At 36.0% G+C, this 19597-nt stretch overlaps 1 protein-coding gene across 1 annotated transcript in view; it reads left to right on the top strand.

Annotated features, from left to right (window-relative positions):
* Window positions 1–7624, top strand: part of loxl2b (lysyl oxidase-like 2b) — a 31755-nt gene extending 24131 nt beyond the window's left edge. The window contains exons 9-14 of the mRNA XM_073839593.1: window positions 2297–2462; window positions 4372–4612; window positions 4890–5005; window positions 5174–5310; window positions 5449–5560; window positions 6273–7624. Of these exons, the coding sequence (XP_073695694.1) occupies window positions 2297–2462; window positions 4372–4612; window positions 4890–5005; window positions 5174–5310; window positions 5449–5560; window positions 6273–6343 (843 nt within the window). The 3' untranslated portion in view covers window positions 6344–7624. The remainder of the gene's footprint in view (window positions 1–2296; window positions 2463–4371; window positions 4613–4889; window positions 5006–5173; window positions 5311–5448; window positions 5561–6272) is intronic.
* Window positions 7625–19597: the final 11973 nt, after the last annotated feature.

Below are 19597 nucleotides of genomic sequence, written 5' to 3'. Positions count from 1 at the left end.
ATTCTCAAGACCTCATCAGAAATGGACACTGAAGTCTTACATTATGGATGATCACACTGTGCTTAACCTTGGGTTACCATAAGAATGACCCAGGGATAACTATTTCAAGTGTGATCCTTTTACACTGCTGGGAAGGTATGTCTATCCCTCTCACCAGATAATCCCTTGATCTTAGTAAATTGGATGTTGGCCCTTTGAAGAAATTCATGGTATTCCAACTCCACATTACTATTCAGCTTTTTTTGTATAAGCAGGGATGGTGGAAGACTGCTGTTAGTGAAATCAAAGCTCTGTGTGGGCTCAAAGTTTTTTTGTGACGCCCTACTGTGATTACGAATAAGCAAAAGCTTGAGAGATCTCCACTTATTAAGTAGCTTTATCAAAACCAGATCATATCAGTTCTGGAATATTTCAGGCCAGTTCGGTCTTTATTGATCATCTTGTGACAATGTTATTCCTTTGGTGCCTATTAACAGTTCCTGCTGGTTGTAAATAAGAAATTGCAGTGTTCTGTTCCTCAGGCATGTTGTCTAATCTAATGACATTGCATCTGTCAATTCACAGATGGGATTTTGTAAACAGAGCCAACTGGTGTACCTTCTAAAGAATTTCCCTTGATTCTGTTTGTCAAATATGTCCATAAAGATACCAGCAGTGTACTCTCTCTACTGACTTGTGCTGCATCCAAGACGAAATTCTTTCTTTTTACAGCCTGGGACAAATGAGTTACTGCAAGGAAACGTATGTACTTGTATATCTGAAGTCTGAAATGAATCCCAGTTCTGTTGGAGTGTGATGTGTCTTCACGTTGCTTTGATCCGTTATGCAAAGGTCGGCTTGAAGTCGCCCTGTGAGAATGATGGTTCTGATAGAGAACAACGGTAATTAGTAGAATAACCAGCTGTTTAAGACATGTCTGTTTTCCTCACATTAACCTTCTTAAATACATGCTTTCTCAAAGTTATGGATGCTTGTGTTTATGGTTGCCAAGAGAAATCGTTACTCCCTTCTGGTTTGACAGTGTTAAAGATAAACAGTTACACCTGGGAAACATTTAAGAGAGTTAGAGACTCTCTGTTCCAAGGGGAAATTATATCTCTTCATCAAATGGATCTTAAATAGATGATAAGATAGAACAAAACAGTTGACTGCCGCAGGGTTGGAAAAAGAAGGCGCGGTCTGCTTTGAAGATGTTACATGTGTTGACAAGTGATTCATGACTGGAAATGGTTAAACAATATGGACTGTGTTTGTTTTTCTTTTAAATGCTGAAATAGTTTGATGGGAAACATGTAGGATCATGACTTTACTGTGTAGGTAACTTACTGTAAAATATATCAAAAACTATCCTATGACTAATATTTGGTGTATTTAGTGTACTATTGAGATACAAAGTCTAGAATGCTAAGAACTTTTCTCCATTAGAACAAAGAAGTCCCTTAGGTTTTGATAGGGTGAAATGGAATAGCACCATCTTGTGGTTATTTTAGGTTTTACTGTTAGGAATTTCTCTGTTGACATTTTCTCTCAATTTATTTATTTATTTTTTAAACATCTGTTCTTTCATAAGGGTGCATTAAGTTCATGGATTTTTGTCTTATAACGACACCTAGTGACGCAAATGTAGTATCATGAAAAATAAATTTATTTTGAATTAGCTTTTAATTGATAGATAATTTATATATAAAATATATACAATCATTTATATTTATATTTTATATTTTTCAGTTTTTTATCAATCTTATTTTTAGTAATTTTATGTGCCTTTGTTTTTTTTTCAGTTTAATTTTAAGTAACTTCAACAATAATTCATTTTTTTAAGTTTTTAAAGATTTTTAAAGTTGTTATATATTCAGTTTATTTATTTCATTTCAAATAAATACAATTTTTATGCGTTGTAATTTTATATTTAGTTAACAATAACAACACTGTATGTATTGAGATAAAGCAAGTATTATATGCATTTTAAGTATTACATACATCTTATACATGTCTGCTCCCAAGATGCAACTCACTCCATGTAAAATAAAACAGCTTTTACTGGGCTGAGTCAAATTTTTATCATGTGGAGTCACATGAGTCTACTCATGTGAATATGCATTTTTTCAAATATACTTTTGTTTATAAATTAATGTTTAAAACATACATTTTGAATGAGTATAAATTAGTTGACTCTTTAATAATGTAACATATCTGTGTAATGATAAATGCTGTGCAGTGTATTTACACTTACTTTAATTTCCCCTGTGGATTGGATGAATGACTTCAACTGAAGTGTAATTATGTGTTTGTATAGGAGACATGGAACTGGCCTGGTTCAGTAAATGCAGATTCGGTGGTAATGAGTGGGGTAAGATGTGCAGGAACAGAGATGTCTCTCTCCCACTGTCTGCACCATGGAGAATATCTCAGCTGCCCCAGAGGTGGAGGACGCTTTGCTGCTGGAGTCTCCTGCTCTGAGAGTAAGATTTTTATCATTATATTCAAAATACTCAAATACAGTTATTTTTATGTGTATACAGTTTTATATATTTTATGTCTTCTTGGCATTGAGAGTGATTCTACTATATGTACGTAATTCTTTTAACTATGACTTTAACTATGAACTATTATTCTTTAAACTATTTAATTTGTTTCTGGAGAAACACTCTAGTAGGAGACCTCTACTGGTTACTTTGAAAATAACACGCAAACCTGTCATACATTTGCATTGTATAAGGGATTAGTTCTCTTCCAGAATAAAAAAAAAAATCCTGATAATTCACTTTTCATCCAAGATGTTCATGTCTTTCTTTCTTCAATCGAAAAGAAATTAAGGTTTCTGAGGCAGACACTCCAGGATTTTTCTCCATATAGTTAACTTCAATGGTGGCCAACGGGTTGAAGATCCAGTTTCAATGTAGCTTCAAAGGGCTCTACACGATCCCAACCGAGGAATAAGGGTCTAATCTGTCTTTACAGTGTATGACTTTACAGTGTAGGTAACTTACTGTAAAATATATCAAAAAGCTATCCTATGGCTAATATTTGGTGTATTTAGTGTACTATTCAGATCCAAAGTCTAGAATGCTGAGGACTTTTCTCCATTAGAACAAAGAAGTCCCTTAGGTTTTGATAGGGTGACATGCAATAGCACCATCTTGTGGTTATTTTAGGTTTTATTGTTAGGAATTTTTCTTTGTTGACATTTTCTCTCAATTTATTTCTTTCTTTTTGAAACATCTGTTCTTTCATAAGGGTGTCTTATAACGACACCTAGTGACGCGAATGTAGTATGTAAAAGAAAAAGTTTTTAGTTGCCGATGCCATTGAATAAATGCTCTATTCACAATCAGCTAATTTATGAAAAATACCAATAACAGATAAATTACTTAGTATTTATTTTTAATTAGCTTTTATTTATTTAGAATTTATATATAAAAAATATATACTAATTTATATTTATATTTTTCAGTTTTCATGTTCAACCTTAGTTTTAGTAATTTTATGTGCCTTTGTTTTTGTTTGTTTTTTTGCTGTTTAGAATTATTTTTTATTTTTATTTTTAGTAACTTCAACATCTATTAATTTTTGACATTGAGAGTGATTCTACTATATGTACGTAATTCTTTTAACTACGACTAATTTGTTTCTGGAGAATAACTGACCTCTACTGGTTACTTTGAAAACAACACGCAAGTTTTTATTACAGTTTTTTTCTGATCGTTTCTGATCGTTTACTGATCGTTTAGCTACATAAGATCCTTGTTCCTCCTTCAACCCGTTGGCTCCCTTTAAAGTTCACTATATGGAGAAAATCCTGGAATGTTATCCTCAAAAACCGATTTCTTTTTGACTGAAGAAAGAAAGACATAAATATCTTGGATGACATGGGGGTGAGTAAATTATCAGGAATTTTTTGTTTTGGAAGTAAAATAATCCTTTAACACTAGCATATTATACAAAAAATTGTGTATACCCTTTCACGAACTACGCTTTTTGGTATGCCACAGCTTGGAATACTTTGCTAAACGAACTGAAGATGTAAAGTTTGTCAGATGTGTCAGTGTGTACACTGATATCTTTACAAAATGCAAATGTTTTTAAATATTTATTGGTATTGTGTTGTTTTGTTGTTGTAACAATCTGAGAACTTGGACAGGACACTTCTGAAAAAGATTTTGAATCTAAAAAAAGTTTATTATTAATTAAATAAAGGACAATATATAATGTAGCTTGTAATGTAATGTTTATAACCCATCTCTTTTATGTAATATGGAGTTAAAAACAAAGAAGAAACATGCATAAACCAATCTTTAACAAAAAAAAACCTTGACACTGTTCAACATCTGTTTTAAAACTTCAGCTAAGTGTTTTTTATGTTCCCTGCAGCTGCCCCAGATCTAGTGCTCAACCCCCAGGTGGTGGAGCAGACCACATACTTAGAGGACCGTCCTATGTTCATGTTACAGTGTGCCTATGAGGAGAACTGTCTGGGCTCCACTTCCAGTTCCACCCCAGCCAACTCCTATCGCCGGCTCCTCCGGTTTTCTTCCCAGATCCACAACAATGGACAGTCTGACTTCAGACCCAAAGCCTCCAGAGAGACCTGGGTTTGGCATGACTGCCACAGGTGAGGGGCCGGATAGCTGATAACTAAAATCATATTAATATGATTTCTAAAGGATAGACTACAGTCAATTCAGGCTGCTGAAAATTCAGCATCACAGGAATAAATTACATTTTGAAATATATTAAAAAAGTATTAACACAGTATTAAGTTTTAACTGTATTTTTGATCAACATAAATGAGTTCATTCAAAAACAGAAAATCATCTTACCAACCTCAAAGTTTAAAATGGTAGTGTATATTTTTACTTGTAGTTATATTTTTCTTTTTACTGTTACAGGCACTATCATAGCATGGAAGTGTTCACCCACTATGACCTACTTAGCAACAATGGCACCAAGGTGGCAGAGGGACACAAAGCAAGCTTTTGTCTGGAGGACTCAGAATGTGATGAAGGTATAAAAGAATGTGCCTGTTTTTGTAGCCCACAATTGAAAATAATAATAAAAATTCACCTCACTCTAACTGTGTGTTAATGGTATTGAATTGAATTGGTGTTACATTTACAGTAGTGTGATCAGCTTTAATGATACAGTATGTTCTTTGTATTGTTAACTTTATTAGGAATTGAGAAGAGGTATGAGTGTGCAAACTTTGGTGAGCAGGGGATCACAGTGGGCTGCTGGGATACATACAGACATGATATTGACTGCCAGTGGGTGGACATTACAGATGTTAAACCAGGAGACTACACATTCCAGGTAATAATCACATTTCCAAAATAGCAGTCATTTTAGTGCCTAAGAAATTATTTGGAATCATATGATATTACCCTGGTTCTTGGAAACAGACATTTGTGATTAATTGTTTTAACTGACTGTGTTCACTCTTTCTGACAGATCATAATTAACCCCAATTATGAGGTCGCTGAGTCGGATTACACCAATAACATTGTCAAATGCAGATGTCGATATGATGGTCATCGTATATGGATGTACAATTGCCATATAGGTAAACCAACATTTATGACTTATGCCTCTTCGTATTGTCTTGTTATGAAAATGAAGTGGCTCCAAAAATGATTCAGACATTTTGGACATGACTAGGCCCTCATCCTAAAGGGATAGTTCACCCAAAAGTGAATATTATCCCATGATTTACTCACCCTCAAAGCATCCTAGGTGTATATTACTTTCTTCTTTCAGAAAAATACAGTAACTTATATTTCAAAATGTCCTGGCTTTTCCAAGCTTTATATTGGAAGTAAATGGGTGTTATTTTTCAATTGTCCAAAATGCAAATAATGTACATTACTGTTTAAGTATTTTGGGACATGACATACTTTAGAAATACTTTTATTCAGGAAGTATGCATTAAAATTGAAATTGAAATTGAAATTCACAAAAATATTAAGCAGCTGTCTTTAACATTGATAATAATAAGAAATCAATCATATTGGGATAATTTGATATTGAAGATTAGAGTAATGGCTACCAAAAATTCTGCTTTTGCCATCACAGGAATAAATGACATAGTAAAATGTATTCAAATAGAACAGAAGAAGAGTTATTTTAAATTGTAATAATATTTCACAATATTACTGTTGTAATTTTTGCTGTATTTTTGATCAAATCGAAAGCATTAAAAATTTTACCAACACAAAGTAAAATAATAAAAAAATTAATTTATAATTTATATCACTGTGATTCTGTGTCTCTTTTAGGGGGCTCCTTTAGTGCCGAGGCAGAAGACACCTTTCCTGGTCTGATCAACAACCAGGTGACCCATAGGTAAAAAAAAAAGGGGTGCTGAAGAACATCCAGAAACTACGACCAACCAGTGAGATTATCAAGAGCCCTGAACCACTACACCTCTCTAGAGGACCTTTCATCTCTCAGTAATTCCATGGTACTCTTTCAACTATGCTCAGTGTCACCACATAGCCAGCACAGTCCTCTACTGTATTACAAGACTGAACATCACTTTTTTTTTCATTTGAGAACTCAGATTTGAGACAGGACCTGACTCTGAAAACAGCTCTTTGGCTGAGATTAACAGACTGAAATGCTGTTTTTCCCTCTCACCGCTGAGCCGGTAGCAATTCTGAAACCTCATTCTTTCTCTCTTTGCTGCTGGTGTTGAAGATGAAACTGTGGATAACTCTCAAGTGAGTTCACTTCAGACATGAAAGGAACTCTGGTGCACTTTTTATTTTACTTTTTTAACTTGACAGGACTTGTGGTTTAGGTCTTTTTGTAAGCGTTTTGTTAAGGTGAGAGGACTTTTCTCAGATGAGTCTTCTGAAAGAATATTACATAAATCTACAGAAAAATAAAAAGGCCTAAAGAGACCGTTTCCTTTTTTTAGTGTCATGCATTTCAGCTATATACTATGGCATTTCGAAAACAAAGCTGGTGACTTCTGCTTATAGATATTATTGGTTATTATTTAAGTATCTTAAGGTTTTGAAGTGGAAACAACTGATGCATTAGAAAGATACAATGAGCCTTACAATATTTTATATCAGTGTTCAATTTCATCAGTATTTATATGCTGTTACGTTAACAATCGGAGTGTAAGAAAACGTTTAATGTTGCCAGTAGCCATAAGTCTACCAATTCAGATCATCATAGGAGCAGGTGACCCTGTGCAAACTATTTTTTTTTTCGTCTTGCTTTTTCCCATACCCTGTTCTTGTTGTTATTTTGAATTGACTGACAGTGGAAAATCATAATGAATTATTTATGCTTAACTCTTATCAAAGCTGACTGGAAACATCACAAGCAGTCTAATTCCTTCCAACTACTCAGACAAGAGTATTCATAGTATTTCATCATGCATTAAATAACTTATTTTAAGACAGGGATTTCAAATGCTATTTCATAATTTCTTTGTTTTCACTGTGGAATGTCTTTCATTTGTTGTCTGTCAATGGTGCTAACATAGTGTCATCCTCTGTTTTTTTGAGGGACCGTATCAGCTAATTTTACATTATGCTTACTTGAATGGGTGTAAAAATCATGGATGTATGCGATGTAGCAGAATAAACGTGCATTATTTGGCAAAGAAAAACAATATACATTATTTCCTACAGTTTGGGCAAATATATGCTTAGTTGTGTTCCAGTGTAAAGACATTTTATATTGCACCCTCTTGTGGTGTATTGCAATACTGCACTGTGGTAGATGCTATATTCACTTCATCCACTAAACGGTGCTCTAACAAAATAAAAAAGGTAGAGTTTTGGACTCAATACTGTTTTTGCACAGTATACAGTATGTGTTCTTTTATTGCATACTGTTTCACATACTAGTAGGCAGAACAAAATATACACTTGGTATGCACTACAGGAACGACAGAACTCTTTGTAACATGAAACCTGTGTCTACATGGCCAGCTTTAATTCCATACAGAACAACTTATGTGAAGATTAATGTCTGTGTGTACTTTGCTTGTTAAAGCATTCAGTAGTTTACTTAACAGGCCTGTGCTCTTCAGATGATTAATTACGTATCTGTTTTTACAAAAACAACATTCATAACATTGGGTAAACTTATACACCGGTCTCATTGAACATTTCATTTCTGTTTGGTTTAACATAAGAAAATTCTTGTAATGATGGCTAGTTTTGAGATTAATGTTCGTCATATTTATTGCTGCTGGGGATGTGGGAACAGAGCCATTTCCTCTCGATGACATATAATTATCCTCGATTTTACTATTATATGTTGGAGGGCTTTTTAAAGTGACAGCGAGAATGGTCATTGTTCTTACTGGTTAAACCTCAAGCGTTAAATGTACAAAGACCACCCACAGATTACGAAAACAAGTGGCTTAAATGTTCACAAACAACAGTGAATGAGGTAAATATATTAACTACTGAATCAGATTTCCAGGACAGTGGAGACTGGCTACAGACCTTCACTCTCAACCTCAAGTGCACTCTCTCTGGAACCAGTAACACAGTCTATTGTTTTAATGTGGTATTGTTTTTTTGTCTGTTTATAGAATAATTACAATAAATGATAGGCTTCAGCATTCATGCACACAATAATTGTGAGAACACAACCAGGAAAAATGAAATGAAAGAATCAAAAAATACCTTTTTTATTATAATTTAGCCCTATTCAGATGTTTTCACCATTTACAGGGGATAGTTATTTATTTTATAGAGTGTTTTCACAGCGTGTCATCGATCGGCCATATTGGCATATCACACAATGCCACGGAACCGAACAAAACTTGCATATTTTGCTGATTATTGCTGCTGAAAATGGACAATTACTGTCTGTTTTGGGCTGTAATAATCGGTCGGACAGAGAAAAACAATAGGAGTACTATAGACTGCCAAAAGTTATAACAAATCAAGGAAAAGAGTGCAAAAAAATGAAGAAAAAAATGCGTTTGTGGTTGGATAAACTGAACCAGGACAAGAATCTTGACAACATTTGAGTTTTTTCTTATTATTTCCGGTCAGGTAGGTAAAATATTAAGCTAATATCTTAATTAACACTGCTTGTATGTATATTTACCACCTATTAACTTTAGTTTGAGGAAATATTGCACCCCATCTCTGTATGATTTAGCAGCTTCCACACTTTTTTTTCACAATTTCCGTGGTTTAGACACCACAAATTGTTTGCATCCGAGTATCGTCCATCCGGGTAACTGACCAAATCGTGGTCGAATGTCCAGAATGTTTTTATCTTATGACCTACGTAAAAATCCCCAGCCAAATTAGGCTACCTACTGTTCTCTGACAAACACGAAGGCTGTGTGGTAATTTAATTGCCGTCTGAATCCACGTCATTTCAAAATTCAATGTTAAATCCTTTTGACCACTGCCCAACACCTTTCGGTAACTGTTGTATAGAAACCATCACAGAATTTGTAATGCTTTTACTGGTTGTAATGGGAATAGTACTGGTTTGTCGCCTTTTACTGGTGGTTTGTTAAAACCACTCAATTTTAATGGAATATATCCCAAAACACACTACAGGTAAACGTTGATGGTTTGTAATGTTTGTAATGGTATTTGTTTTGTTTGGAATAAAAAGAATACATTTTACATAATAAGTAATTATTGTAATACATTTTACACAATAATAAAATTAATTTTATTTACAGCAGACAATCATGTGACTGGCCACTTGAGAAGCGCGTTCTTGGTTCTTATGCTGCGTTCCAGGCAGGTTTTTTAACTGGTAAATCACCACTTCAAACCACGACTTACGACTTTGTAGCGTTCCAGGCAAGTCACGCCAAATTGCCTGGGCACATTTATGAATTACTATTATTTTTATATTATTATTAATTTGATTGCAACGTTATATTGTCCTAAGCTCTATTTTTCCACCGTGTGCCACTTGCATAAACACCGCACCCATTAGGTTAACTTTGTTGTTTCGCGGGCTATGTTACGTCAGAACTCGGAACTGGGAGTCCATCGATCTAGTACGAGTTCACGAGTGGGAAGTCACGGGTTTGACTGCCGTTTCAGTGCACTTTCACTGGTAGAAGGTCGGAAGAACACGAGTTACGGGTTGTCTGGAACGCGGCATTAGGATCACCGAACTTTGAAAACATCGCCATCCGAATCCATAAGTTTTATCACCGAGGTGCAATGTAAATTAATTTATACAGACATCCACATAAGAAACAATTACCGTGCTATACATTATAACTACTTAACATAAAAATAAAATGCCATTATTCACCTAATTTGCCAATGAAGCATATGTCTTATGGATATATTCGGACATGTTCAATGCAAATTACTAGCTGCGGGCATATCAGGTTTCATCCAGAATCACCAACGCTAGAGCAAAGAACAAATGCGTACATACCTGTTGTAAATGCAGAGGAGATTTTTATCTGGGCACATAAATATGCAAATTGTACGAAATTATTCACGAATAAAGCCCACTTCTAAAACCCAGTGCCAAGAAGTTGCGTAATATAGCAAGTGGTTCGATTTGTGTTAACAAGCTTTTCAGTTTCTCCTGCTGAACCTCAGAGCGAGATGCGGCTGTCACTGCGGACTGTATTTGGTTTGCACACAAACATAAAACTTTGCCTTCAAGCCAAAAAGCTCAATTTAAAGGATAACTGTTGCCAAAATGCAACCTGGACTGTTTTTTTTTTTTAACTGTAAACGAGACAAACTTATATCTAAAAGCATAATTACGACAAACGAGCCGTTTTTGAGATTGACCGTGATTTCGTTTTGTGGTCAGTGGCCGGTGAATGGGAATACTAGGGGCATACATTTGAGCGCACCAAAATCGATATTTTTACAACACTAAGAAGGCTCGACACACCATGACACTTTGCTCGAAGTATCGTCTGGGTCTCTACACATGAACTCGAGCATTGAGAACATTGCTCGTGTACACACAGTTTACTAAAAAGAAAGGTTTTGAACAACTCACTTTCACTGTTTGAGTCTCCGCTCGCGGCCGTCTTACCAGTCAAGAGGTGTCGATCTCCAAGTGCGAGGATGGATAGCTCCTAAAGCATATTTCCATATAAATGCACGGCTAATTCATTGTTTTGTCGCAAGTGAAAAACAATATTAAACTTCTAGTTGTAAAAAGAGCCTCATATAAGCCTAACATTTCGTCCTATGGAGTCCATTCATTCGCATTGTGAGATCGACACCTCTTGACTGGCAAGACGGCCGCGAGCGGAGACTCCAAACAGTGAAAGTGAGTTGTTCAAAACCTTTCTTTTTAGTAAACTGTGTGTACACAAACAATGTTCTCAATGCTCGAGTTCATGTGTAGAGACCATACTTCGAGCAGAGTGTCATGTGTGTCGAGCCTTCTTAGTGTTGTAAAAATATCGATTTTGATGCGCTCAAATGTATGCCACTGGCCACTGACCACAAAACGAAATCACGGTCAATCTCAAAAACGGCTCGTTTGTCGTAATTATGCTTTTTGATATAAGTTTGTCTCGTTTACATTAAAAAAAACAGCCCAGGTTGCATTTTGGCAACAGTTATCCTTCAAGTCTCACTAGACCACCAAAAGTTTCTTCCAAAAGGTTTCATGTTTTGTCTTGGAATCTAGAAAACTTTTGACATGATTTAATGTTTGCCTCTCCAAGGTTTTCTTCTAAATCTGGCAGGCCTCAGATCTGGTTATGTCTGGACAATTTCACCAACTTCAGCCAAATCCTCTAAAATTCTCACAGTGTTATATCTCTCACTTTTCTGCCAGTTATCTTTGTCTGATTGCTCAGTTTGGGTAGGACAGAAATATCTTGGCTTCTTTTTTTCTTATTTTTTTGTACAGTTGACTGTACAAAACTTTTTTTCCCAAACTTTTTTATCTATCTGGAGCTCTTTCTTCCAAATCCTAATGACAGAACGGCTGATCTGGTATTTTTCAGACCTCACAAAAGATATTTTTGTGCAGCCAAGCAGTTGAATACAACATATTTAAAGTATTAGTAAAAAAAACAAATATGTGACCCTGGACCACAAAACCAGTCATAAGGTTAAATTTTACAAAACTGAGATGTATAGATCATATGAAAGCTCAATAAATAAGCTTTATATTGATGTATGGTTTGTTAGGCTAGGACAATATTTGGCCGAGTTACATCTATTTGAAATCTGGAATCTGAGGGTGCAAAAAAATCAAAATACTGAGAAAATCACCTTTAAAGTTGTCCAAATTAAGTTCTTAACAATGCATATTAATCAAAAATTACATTTTGATATATTTATAGTAGGAATTTTACAAAAAATCTTCATGGAACATGATCTTTACTTAATTTCCTAATGATTTTTGGCATAAAAGAAAAATCAATAATTTTGACCCATACAATGTATTTTTGGCTATTGCTACAAATATACCCCAGCGACTTAAGACTGGTTTTGTGGTCCAGGGTCACATATTAGAATTATCGAACCAACCAGTTCAGTTTCTCATCTACATACACTTGGGATCTGTGTGATTTTTAAAAAAATGTCAAGGCTGCATTTATTTGATCAAAACTACAGAAAAAACTGTAATATTGTGAAATATTATTGCAATTTCAAAAGTTTTGAATTTTAATATACTTTAAAATGTAATTTATTTCTTGGATGCAAAGCTGAATTTTCAGCATCATTACTCAGTCTTCAGTCTCACATGATCCTTCAGAAATCACTATAATATGCTGATTTATTATTAATTCAGTTATATTATCAAAACAGTTGTGCTGCTTAATATTTTTTTGGAACCTGACTTTTTTTCAGGATTCTTTTATAAATAAAAAGTTTAAAAAGCACTGCATTTATTTGAAATAGACATCTTTTCTAGGTCTTTACTATCACTTTTTTATATCAATTTAACACATCATTGCTGAATAAAAGTATTAATTTCTATTAAAAAAATACTGACCCCAAACTTTTGAACAGTAGTGTATATTGTTAAAAAATAATTCTATTTGATGTTCTTTTAACATTTTATTCATGAAATAATCCTAAAAAAGTTTCACAGGTTCCCCCCAAAAAAATATCAACACTGATAATAAATCATCATATGTGACCCTAGACCACAAAACCAGTCTTAAGTCGCTGGGGTATATTTGTAGCAGTAGCCAAAAATACATTGTATGGGTCAAAATTATCGATTTTTCTTTTATGCCAAAAATCATTAGCATAGCAAGTAAAGATCATGTTCCATGAAGATATTTTGTAAATTTATAAATTATAAATATATAAAAAACTTTTTTTGATTTTTGATTAGTAATATGCATTGCTAAGAACTTTATTTGGACAACTTTTAAGGCGATTTTCTCAATATTTAGATTTTTTTGCACCCTCAGATTCCAGGTTATCAAAAAGTTGCTATTTTAACAAACAATATATCAATTGAAAAGCTTATTTACTCAGCTTTCAGATGACGTAAGAATCTCAATTTCAACAAATTTAAACTTATGACTGGTTTTGTGGTCCAGGGTCACATATAAGAATGATTTCTAAAGGATTATGTGACACTGAAGACTGGAGTAATGACTGAAGAAAATTCAGTATTAATCACATAAATTGTATTTTAAAGTATATTAAAATAGGAAAACATTATTTAAAATTGCAATAATATTCCACCAAAATTTTTTTGATCAAATGAATGCAGCCTTGATTAATGTAAGAAACTTTAAAAATCGTACTGATCCCAGACTTTTGAACGGCAGTGTAATTGTTGCATACATTTACTTTCTACACATAAGTGGAATCATATCTAATATCACTTTGTCTTTGTTGCTTGTTTTTACTTTAAAGCCTACAGAAAAATGGAAATTGTTGCTGCATACAGTGTGAAGAGTAGAATTTCATGTTTGCTGTCATGAGACGAAAAGTTAAATTACAGTTGATGAAAGAAGAACACCATGTCTTTTACAGAGCTTAAACAATCAAATCCCACACAGAGAAATGAGCAAATCAAATTAAAACCACTCAGAAAATTCAGCATGCCAACTTTGTGCAGGATAGATGATGGCCAGACAGACTGAGAATCAATATTTGTTTTGATGAAGTGTCAGCTCAAGGCTTTGGTCTGTAAGCAGGGAGAGAAAAAAAACAAAGCTTGCAGAAACTTGGAAGTTGTGCAGTGTAAGTAGCCAGGCTTTGTCAAACTCAAAGTTATGCTTCTCTGTCTAGTGATTTCACAATTGTGAAAACCTGTCAATGCGTTCATCAATCAGAAGAACGTCTCTTTGTGTCCAAACTCGTCTCAAGGAACATTTGTTATTTTCTTCTTCTCACTTGTAGACGGATAGGCAATATACCAACCGTCATTATGGGACAGAAAAAGAGAATACGTAATTCTCTGTTATTTATTACACCACCAGTAAAACGTTTTTAAACATTAAGATTTTTTTAAAGCTCTCTTTTGCTCACCAAGCCTGCATTTATTTGATCCAAAGATCAAAAGATCAGCATTTATCTAAATTAAAAAGCTTTATTTATACATTATACCATTCAAAAGCAGTTTATTGAAATTAATACTTTTATTTAGCAAGGATGCTTTAAATTGATTATTGATGATAATACATTTATAATGTTACAAAAGATTTCTATTTCAGATTAATGTTATTCTTCCAAACTTTCTATTCATCAAAGAAACCTGAACAATTCTACTCAGCTGTTTTCAACATAATAATAATAATAATAAATGTTTTTTGAGCAGAAAATCTGAATATTAGAATGATTTGACTGGAGTAATGATTCTAAAAATGTAGCTTTAAAATCACAGAAATAAATTACATTTTAAAATACATTCAAAGAGAAAACTGTTATTTTAAATAGTAACAATATTTCAAAATTTTACTGTTTTTGCAGTACTTTGGATCAAATAATGCAGGCTTGGTGAACAGAAGAGACTTTTGACTGGTAATGTAATTTTCAATGTAGACAAGAATTTATGTGGCAAATCTCCAAGTAGATTGCATAAATAATATGTTTGATCATATGTTTGATTTGATTATATATACTTAGTGATATCAGGTAGCCCCACAGCACACCATAAACAACTCCAAATAAAATACAACAGAAATCACAACCCATCATTAAAATGAATAATCAGTTTGACTCGTCTATGAGTTTCATCCTTTGTCCTCACTGAACTGTAAGTTAGTCATAAGGGCCAATGACAATGATAGATAATGACTTTATTTGCATAAATGAAATTATATAACATAGATAAACAGTGGTCTACCACATTGATTAGGCACAGAGTAAGGCAGGACAGTGTAGCGTTGCATAACATGCCAGATAGACTTGATAAGATTAATTGTGTCTTAACTAAATAAGACACGGTGTTTTATCATCCAGACTTGAGTGTTACTCTACTTGGATGAGCGAGTTCCTAAAGATGCTTGACATATTTCAACTGATAGAGAAACCATTCTTTTTCACTGACTGTGGTTTACAAAATGTCTCATTGGAGTATTTGCCTTTAGTAGACAATGACAGACAAATTGGGGTAAAAATAAACAGCAGGCCCTTCTAAAATCAACTTGAAATAACAGTCTAAGAATATAAAATAGCTTGTTACACAATATCAGACTTTGTTTAGAGAAGATAATAACATACTACAGCTTCATCATCAAATTTAGGGATGCACCGATACGTATCGGCCGATCACTTGCGCGTTTTGTCAGTAAAGCCGGTTCTGTAATCAGCGGTAAATGCCATCAGGTGCGTGATTTCACGTTGAGCCGTATATCCATAGGGACCATGTGACGTCACTGTGCTTTATCGCTGCCATTTTTGTGTCCGCGCTACCTATTTCAGTCTATGGTCACAGCAGCCACAACTACCAGAGGAAGATCAACAAAACTCCCAGAATGTTCAGAACAAGGATACAATATGCCCGGGATCTGTTATTCTGTTAGCTGAAACAACAATCATCAGAAAAAAACCTAACTACAGTTTTATTCGATCTCAGCAGTGCTTGAAGTGGGTCGGTATGCATACAGTATAGCCTTTAGTGTACCAGTGTCATTCACGCAGGTGCTTTTCACAGCAAGGGTGTTTTTTTCGGCACAACAAGAGTAGTGGAATAATAATTAATTATTGAATAAGATTGTGAATCAGTACATTATAACCAAAATAATGCCTTAAAATGACAAGAAGCATTTTTTTGCGATTACATCATTTTGAACCGATCAACTCATGAGTCCAAAGATTTAGTAAACAAGAAAGCAATCGAACAGCAAGTTCAAAACAGTGCTAATGCAGAGAATAGTGACTTACAATACATCCAGATGTTGTAAATTATTTGTTTCAGTGTGTATTTGGCTTAAGAGCAAGGTTATGTTTTAGATTATGCAGTGTTTAGTGAATTATGAAAATTAAATAATAAACGCTAAACTATTGTACTACATAGCGTTCGTCATTGCAACGCCTGCAGTAAAGTATATACATGTAAAAAGGTTCTCAAAAGTAATCATATTTGTTTTGCTAAAACTATTTAGGTACAATTACTCTAAAAATTATTTGTCATACAAAAATGGCACACAAGTTACACACAAACCATCGTCCCAAGTAAATGGTACCATTGTGAATTGTGACTGGCTGCACAAGTGGTGTAATAAACTAAACTAAAATGTTATTGCAGCCATATAGCTTGAATGAATACAAATGCATATTTTAAATAAAGAAATCTCATGCTTTTGGTGCTTGAATTTGTGCTTCAATAATGAGATCCAGCTTTAGGAATACACAAGACGTGAAAGACGTCTTCCCTCAGGTAAATTCTATGTTTTCTTGGCTTGCTGGATGTTGGGTTTATGCTCAATAAGTGATGTTTTCTGAACAAATTTAGGGAGGAGCTCGCGCAGATAATTAACACGGCTGGTTCACCATCAGCAATCATTCCCAATCATCCCAGGAAATCCCTATAAATATCACAACATTCCTACCTTCACTATCTCTTGTTTCATCAACACTTTGGCACATCCAACCACCGAGAACATGTCCGAGATCACCTTTTATCCAGAAGATAACGCTTTTGAAGCGGCACGAGATCCCGTAGCAACCCTAGCTGCAACTCAAGCCACCACCGCCCCGCAGGATCCTACAACCGAGCCCGCGGCTGCACCACGGGGCCGCAGGCCTTCTCGCCACGCCATCACCGGCACCTTCCCCGGCGTCTTCCGACGCCTCAGCCTTCTCATCCGCTCCAGCAACAGCGAAATGGACCGTGGCAGGTCCGCGGGAAGCACTCGCCAGCCCCAGCGCAAACATCCCGCGCCGATCTACCAAAGCGAACGCCAGCCCGCCGCTCACGGCTTCGATCACAACCCAGCAGCTTCTTCAAGCCGCCGCGGTAGCGTGAGTTACCGCCGCGGTAGCGTGAGTTTACCGCAGCAGTCTGCAAAGTCCCATTCACAGCCCATGCCTCAGCACACTCCCCTTTCCTTCCCATGGCCGGCAGCGCCGCCATCCAAAACCAACGCGAACAAACATCCCTCCACTTATTGCGCAAGACCCAGCGCCCGCCACCCCCCGCCCCCTCCCCTTTCGTCCATTACAGGGATAAGCCTTTTTCACAAAATCGGAATTACGCCAACGCAGGGTAAAGTCAGTTCCGCTACAGGTCTGCGCCTATTATATTAATATACTCAAATAATGCTTCTTACCTTTTCTGTTTTGTCTGCTTTCCAAGTTGTTGTTATAATTTCAACAAAGAAACAACAATTTACTTGTTTGTAATTTATATGGGCACTCAGACCGCTACTTGTCAATATAATAAGCTCAACATAGCGCCTGCTTCCAGTTTCTGTTTTCTATCTCCGGTATTTTTAAGCGTATTTTCTCAATTTACTCAGTAATTTCCCCCGAATCACTACATGATGGTAAATTATGAAAGCATTCGACAGCATTTATATTCAAATGCATATTTCCCCAAAAATAAATTAAATGATTCTGAATCCGGATGATGCATAAACTCAGTACAACAACGTAATCCAGATCCAAAAGGAATAAAGCCATTAATCGGAGTCATCTCTTGTTTAGTGAAGAGTCATAATGCACAGCCAGCACCAAATAGACAAAATGGCAAAATTCAAAACCGTGCTGTATTATAAGTGCTAACAGACATGATTAAATAAAGTATTCGTGATGACCGGAAGCTGACACAAAGTTTTTGAAGAAATGTTTGCTATTTTTTTTTAGAGCAAACACCGGTATATATCATAGTATCTATTTTGTAAAAATAGACTTTGATTCCCGAACTTACGCTTGTTAAGTACGGCCGCTGCTGTCACCGAAAAAACTCTTACCCTGTGAGCGCCAATCCGGAAGTCAGAAACACGGAAGTGTGAAAAAGGCTAATTACGTCTAGCATGATTTCGAATCTTTTTACCGACTCGGATCTTTGTGGCTCGTTCAGCAAATGAACGAATCCTTTTTCGAGTCATTTCATTCATTCGTTGATTTTACAAAAGTCACTGTGCTTGGCTGGCCAAAGTCAGCATTGCCTCTACCCCAAAGTCATGCCCATCCACCAAGATTTGTCACCTATTCAGTGTCTGCTGGCTGAATAATATTACTTCACTGCCTCACTTCGGCTGCAGAAGCAGCCCTTAATTTTTCAACATGTTATCAGAGGCAATTTGCTGGATCCTTTCCAACAATCATGACATACAGTTTCTGGTTCATATCCTAAACGACTTTCTGATCATCTTGCCCCCCGACTCCTCCCCAGCCGCACATTTTGACTACCCAAAAGCCTTTCAGCAGACCCAAAGAGAGAATCGATAGAACGATTCTGGGGACTTCCTCACTCTTAACTAATCCAACCGTTCCAAGCACAAGCTTTTAGGCCATTTAAATTTCACAATGCACATCCCTCAAGGCCGCCCCCCTTCATCTTCCATCTCCCCTTTCTCACATCCTCCGCCCACGCCCTAGAGAACCAAATATCTCTAACCGACCCATGCCGCAACTAACCCAGTCTGTGGATATCCTTCCTCAAACAATGGAACGGATAATCCTTATATAAAAACCTGATTTCTTCCCCAACTGTTATCCAACCGCTTCCAGATGCCACCCCTTCCATCGGTTTCGGAGGTGTTTTCCAAGACCGCTGGTTCGCATCCACATAACCGCCACCCCCCCCCCCCAGCTGCCAGATTCCCGCATCAACTATCATCCTCAGCGCTATTTTGAGCTATACCCTTCAGTCATTGCAGCTTCCCTACAGGGTAAAGAATGGCCCGTCACTAGCATCCTTGTCTATTGCGACAACGAAACTACCGTGCACCGCGTCAACAAAGGCCGCTCCCATTCCCCCACTCTAATGCCTTTTGGATTTCGGCTTGCGACCATTCATTATGAGTCAAGAAATCAATAGTTAACTCTCTTCTGCTTTTTCCTTCCAGAAATTCAGATCCTTGGCGCCGGAGGCGGACCCACTCCCGACCCCAGTACCTCCCTATTCAGAGCTGATATTCCCATAAACCACCCCTTGAGACCCCTCCTCGAAGCTTCCCTCAACTCCATCCTCCAAGCAGTTTCCCCCAGAACCCTCCAGTCCTACCTTACAGCTT

Source organism: Garra rufa, chromosome 5, assembly GCF_049309525.1.
Source record: "Garra rufa chromosome 5, GarRuf1.0, whole genome shotgun sequence".
NCBI classification, from domain to species: domain Eukaryota; kingdom Metazoa; phylum Chordata; class Actinopteri; order Cypriniformes; family Cyprinidae; genus Garra; species Garra rufa.
This window is presented reverse-complemented; position numbering and strand designations above follow the sequence as displayed.